Genomic DNA, 4,365 nt, shown 5'->3' with positions numbered 1-4,365 from the left:
CTATAAGTCACTCCCTCTATCCTGACGCTGTCTATAAGCACCTCACCTCTATCCTGACGCTGTCTATAAGCACCTCACCTCTATCCTGACACTGTCTACTAAGCACCTCACCTCTATCCTGACACTGTCTATAAGCACCTCACCTCTGTCATGACACTGTCGATAAGCACCTCACCTCTGTCCTGACACTGTCTATAAGCACCTCACTTCTATCCTGACACTGTCTATAAGCACCTCACCTCTATCCTGACACTGTCTATAAGCATCTCACCTCTATCCTGACACTGTCTATAAGCACCTCACCTCTACCCTAACACTGTCTATAAGCACCTCACCTCTATCCTGATGCTGTCTATAAGCACCTCACTTGTGGAGCATCTAAAGTTGTCTTTGTGTTGATCCTGGTTTTTCTGGGGAGAATTTAGACTTCGTTTTTCTGATGCTTTTCTTTCCTAAGTCAGCTTCTCACAAGTCCAGTTTGGATCACCCACCTCTAGTTTTTCAATTAGTCATTTGGGTTTATGAGACTTTGGGGCTTTTCTCTGTAACCTTTGAGTCTGTTCCTCCCTTGATGGTGGAATGATTGGGGGACTAGTTAGTTTTTCCTTCTTCACCTGATTTGTTGCTTTATTACATGGCGGGACATGTACCCTCATTTGTCTGTTGGTATGCTTTGGTTTTCCACCTCCAGGTGTACATATTTTTTTTCAATTCCACAGACAAAAATCATTTAATTTTGGATGTGTGGAGTTCCAGGTTGGTTCATATGATCACTTGAATCAATCTACCTTTTTTTTTTTTTTGTATTTGTTTGCTCCTTATGCTTGCTTTGTGATGTTTCTTCACCCGCAAATTGTTGGAAAACTATCAATGGCCCCCACAACAATTTGCAGATGAATGTGGTCTCCTACTGACTTATACCGTGGTTAGGATTGACTGTTTCTTTTCCTTCTGTGGGGATACCTTGGTGATGGAACTTTGTCTACCTGCTGTATCCTATGGGTGTTACATGTGGCTTATTTCTATTGGTGCTCACAGGTGTCCCAGAAGTGTTTGTATTGTGAATTGCCATCAACCGTTTCCTTTTTTGTTGTTGTTCTTTCCATTCAATTCTACATTATCCTCTCACCCTATGGTATTTCCAACTTCTCCTGCTCAGTAGTGTGTGGATTTTCATTTCATGGCTATCAGAGTTACTGATCACAAAGGTGGTAGTGACAGTTGATCTGATTCTTCTGGAATTTTTTCTGTTTGTTTGTACCTGAGACAAGGGGAGATTCGCGGACAATCATCATTCTTTCTCAACTCAACCCATTCTTTATTCCTCCCCAGTCCACAATGGAGTCCTTTCTCACCCTACATTGTCATTCTTAACCAGGTCCGTGAATGCCCAAGTTGGAGGTTGTTGAGGTATTTCTCCACATTCTCATAGTGAATTCAACTTGCGGGGTACATTCAAATTTTTAGTTTTGCATTTTCTGGTTTTTTTATAGCCATTTTTGCATTTTTTACCACTGCTTTGCCCCCTATAGATGGATCTTCACATGGTATGGAGATTCATTGGGTCCATGTAGAGATACATGCAAGCTTGCAGTTTTTATGGGTGTTTTTGCATTTTTTTACAATTACATATAAGGGAAGCAACTTTTCATCTCCTAAGATAACCTTTCATTAATCATGAATTTATATAACTATCTTCCAGGGGATGGGTACTCCAACAAGTATATAATATATTATAACCGAAATGTGATTGTATTCTACAAAATACTGGTCCACTAAAACAGAGTTAAAACATTCGTAAAAGCCAGTTTTGGATACGCTAAGATATAGCTGCATGTGTACCATGATTGAAACGTCTGTAATGTTAGCCAAACATGGCTGGAAGGTCAATAAAATAAAAATAGTAAATAGGTGTATAATGTTAGAATAAACATTTGCGGTTTCTAGAAGGAAAAATGTGTAATTTGGATCTATTTCCTAATTTGTTATGGCGGTCAAGTTGATAAAACCCATACAGAGAAAATAACAGATACAATATAAAGTTTTTTTCTAAAATAATGTTTGATAATTATCTGGAGGTTATAGAGATTTTGCATGCAAAATTTGATGCATAAAAGTATTTTTAATCGTAAAATCAAAATGACTTTGCATGTTGGATAGTCAACAGTCGAAAAGAAAAAAATGCATAAGCAAATCATTAGTTAAAAAATCTGATGTTTAGTGTACAAAAGCCTTGTAATATTTACTGATTACCTGCAAATTTTCATTAAGATACACATATATTTTAAAAAGTTAAAGTATAACTGATTTGTGGTTACCTTGGTGGAATCCCACCAGACCAGGGTCAAAGAGTTAAATAAAAACATTATCTCTATAGGAAGACACAATGGAAGAAACAGGTTGGAAGTTAGTTCATGGAGATGTCTTCCGACCTCCATTACATCCCAAACTCTTTGCTGCTGTCGTTGGTACAGGGATCCAGTTATTCTTTATGACGTTTATCACAATCTGTAAGTGTTTGTTATGTTCATAATTTGTAATAAGCATAATGTAAAATCTGATATAAAATTTCATATTTATATTATCTGTACTCTTGTATGTAAGTACAGTGTGAAATCTAATATAATATATCCATAATGTTCTCTGTTTAGTTTTCACAAGTACTGTGTGAAATCTAATATAATATATCCATAATGTTCTCTGTGTAGTTTTCACAAGTACAATGTGAAATCTAGTATAATATATCCATAATGTTCTCTGTTTAGTTTTCACAAGTACAATGTGAAATCTAGTACACAGAGAACATTATGGATATATTATATTAGATTTCACAGTACTTGTGAAAACTACACAGAGAACATTATGGATATATTATATTAGATTTCACACTGTACTTGTGAAAACTATATATTATATAGATTTCACATTCCATAATGTTCTTTGTGTCGTTTTCACAAGTACAATGTGAAATCTAGTATAATATATCCATAATGTTCTTTGTGTAGTTTTCAGAAGTACAGTGTAAGAAATGGTGATATAAAAGTGATTAATAATATTTTCTATTTGTAGGACAAAATGTAGAGTAAGTCAGCCCAGGGTGTGTGTTTGTATATGTTTGTTAACTTTATTTTAAGTTCTTTGAATCATTTGTAATGAGACTTGAATAGCAAGCCTTTAATTACTGAAATATTTCTATTTTTCAAATGTCTTTCAGTTACAATAATCATGATTCTATCTCTCTTTCATGAGTATCTTGTCATTTCTAAATTCATTCCAACCTTGGGTCAGGTCAGGAAAACACATAATCTTAATAAAGAAGAAACATGAGATACTTGCTCTATGCAATGACCTGTATGTCCACCATGATGGTCAACAATGCCCTGTATGTCCACCATGATGGTTGGCAATGACCTGTATGTCCACCATGATGGTCAACATTTCCATCAGGAACTTTTCTATCATGTTATAGACTCTAGAAAGCCATAGATTGAAGAGTACGGGGTTCGGGACATAACATTGCTAAACATTTTCTGCACTTTTGTTAAGGGTGCATTATAAACGTGAGAGTCAGTACCATTATTCTTTTCAAAGGCATGACACAAATGTTATGATGTTGGTGCCTTTTGCTGGGCCTCTTTAACATTTCAGTGTAACCACATTATACACAATAGAAAAGTACTCTTGTTTATGTTATATATAGGATAACTTTTAACTTACTTGTAGCATCAGTGTATCCACACTATACACAGTAGACAAGTACTCCTGTTTATCTTACATATAACTGTTATGATGTTGGTGCCTTTTGCTGGGCCTCTTTAACATTACAGTGTATACACACTATACACAATAGAAAAGTACTCCTGTTTATGTTATATATAATATACATCTTAACTTACTTGTATCATCAGTGTATTCACACTATACACAGTAGAAAAGTACTCTTGTTTATGTTATATATAATATACATCTTAACTTACTTGTAACATCAGTGTATACACACTATACACAATAGAAAAGTACTCCTGTTTATGTTATATATAATATACATCTTAACTTACTTGTAACATCAGTGTATCCATATTATATACACAGCGTGGTCACAAGTAAATAGACACCACTTTTTCAGAAAAAAATGAAATTTTTCAGTCATATTCACATGAACTGATATATTTATAATTTAATTAATATCTAGTAGATCTTTTTCGCTTCGTGGAGTTCGTTGATCCTTTGGGGCATCGTGAGAAACTATCTCGTCAATTTTAGATTGTGGGATTTTCGCCCACTCTTGCTTCAAAACTTGGAGAAGATCGCTCTTCGAAGTTGGTTTTTTTTGGTTGTTTTTGACTTGCCGGTCGAGTATGGCCC

General features: G+C 35.1%; 1 protein-coding gene across 1 annotated transcript in view; it reads left to right on the top strand.

Annotated features, from left to right (window-relative positions):
* Positions 1-4,365, top strand: part of LOC106473755 (transmembrane 9 superfamily member 4-like) — a 38,963-nt gene that overhangs the window by 28,909 nt on the left and 5,689 nt on the right. The window contains exon 10 of the mRNA XM_013934435.2: positions 2,378-2,510. Coding sequence (XP_013789889.2) covers positions 2,378-2,510 — 133 coding nt within the window. The remainder of the gene's footprint in view (positions 1-2,377; positions 2,511-4,365) is intronic.

This window comes from Limulus polyphemus, unplaced genomic scaffold, assembly GCF_000517525.1.
Source record: "Limulus polyphemus unplaced genomic scaffold, Limulus_polyphemus-2.1.2 Scaffold6480, whole genome shotgun sequence".
NCBI lineage: Eukaryota > Metazoa > Arthropoda > Merostomata > Xiphosura > Limulidae > Limulus > Limulus polyphemus.
Note: the sequence above shows the minus strand (reverse complement) of the source record. Positions and strands in the feature narration are given on the sequence as shown.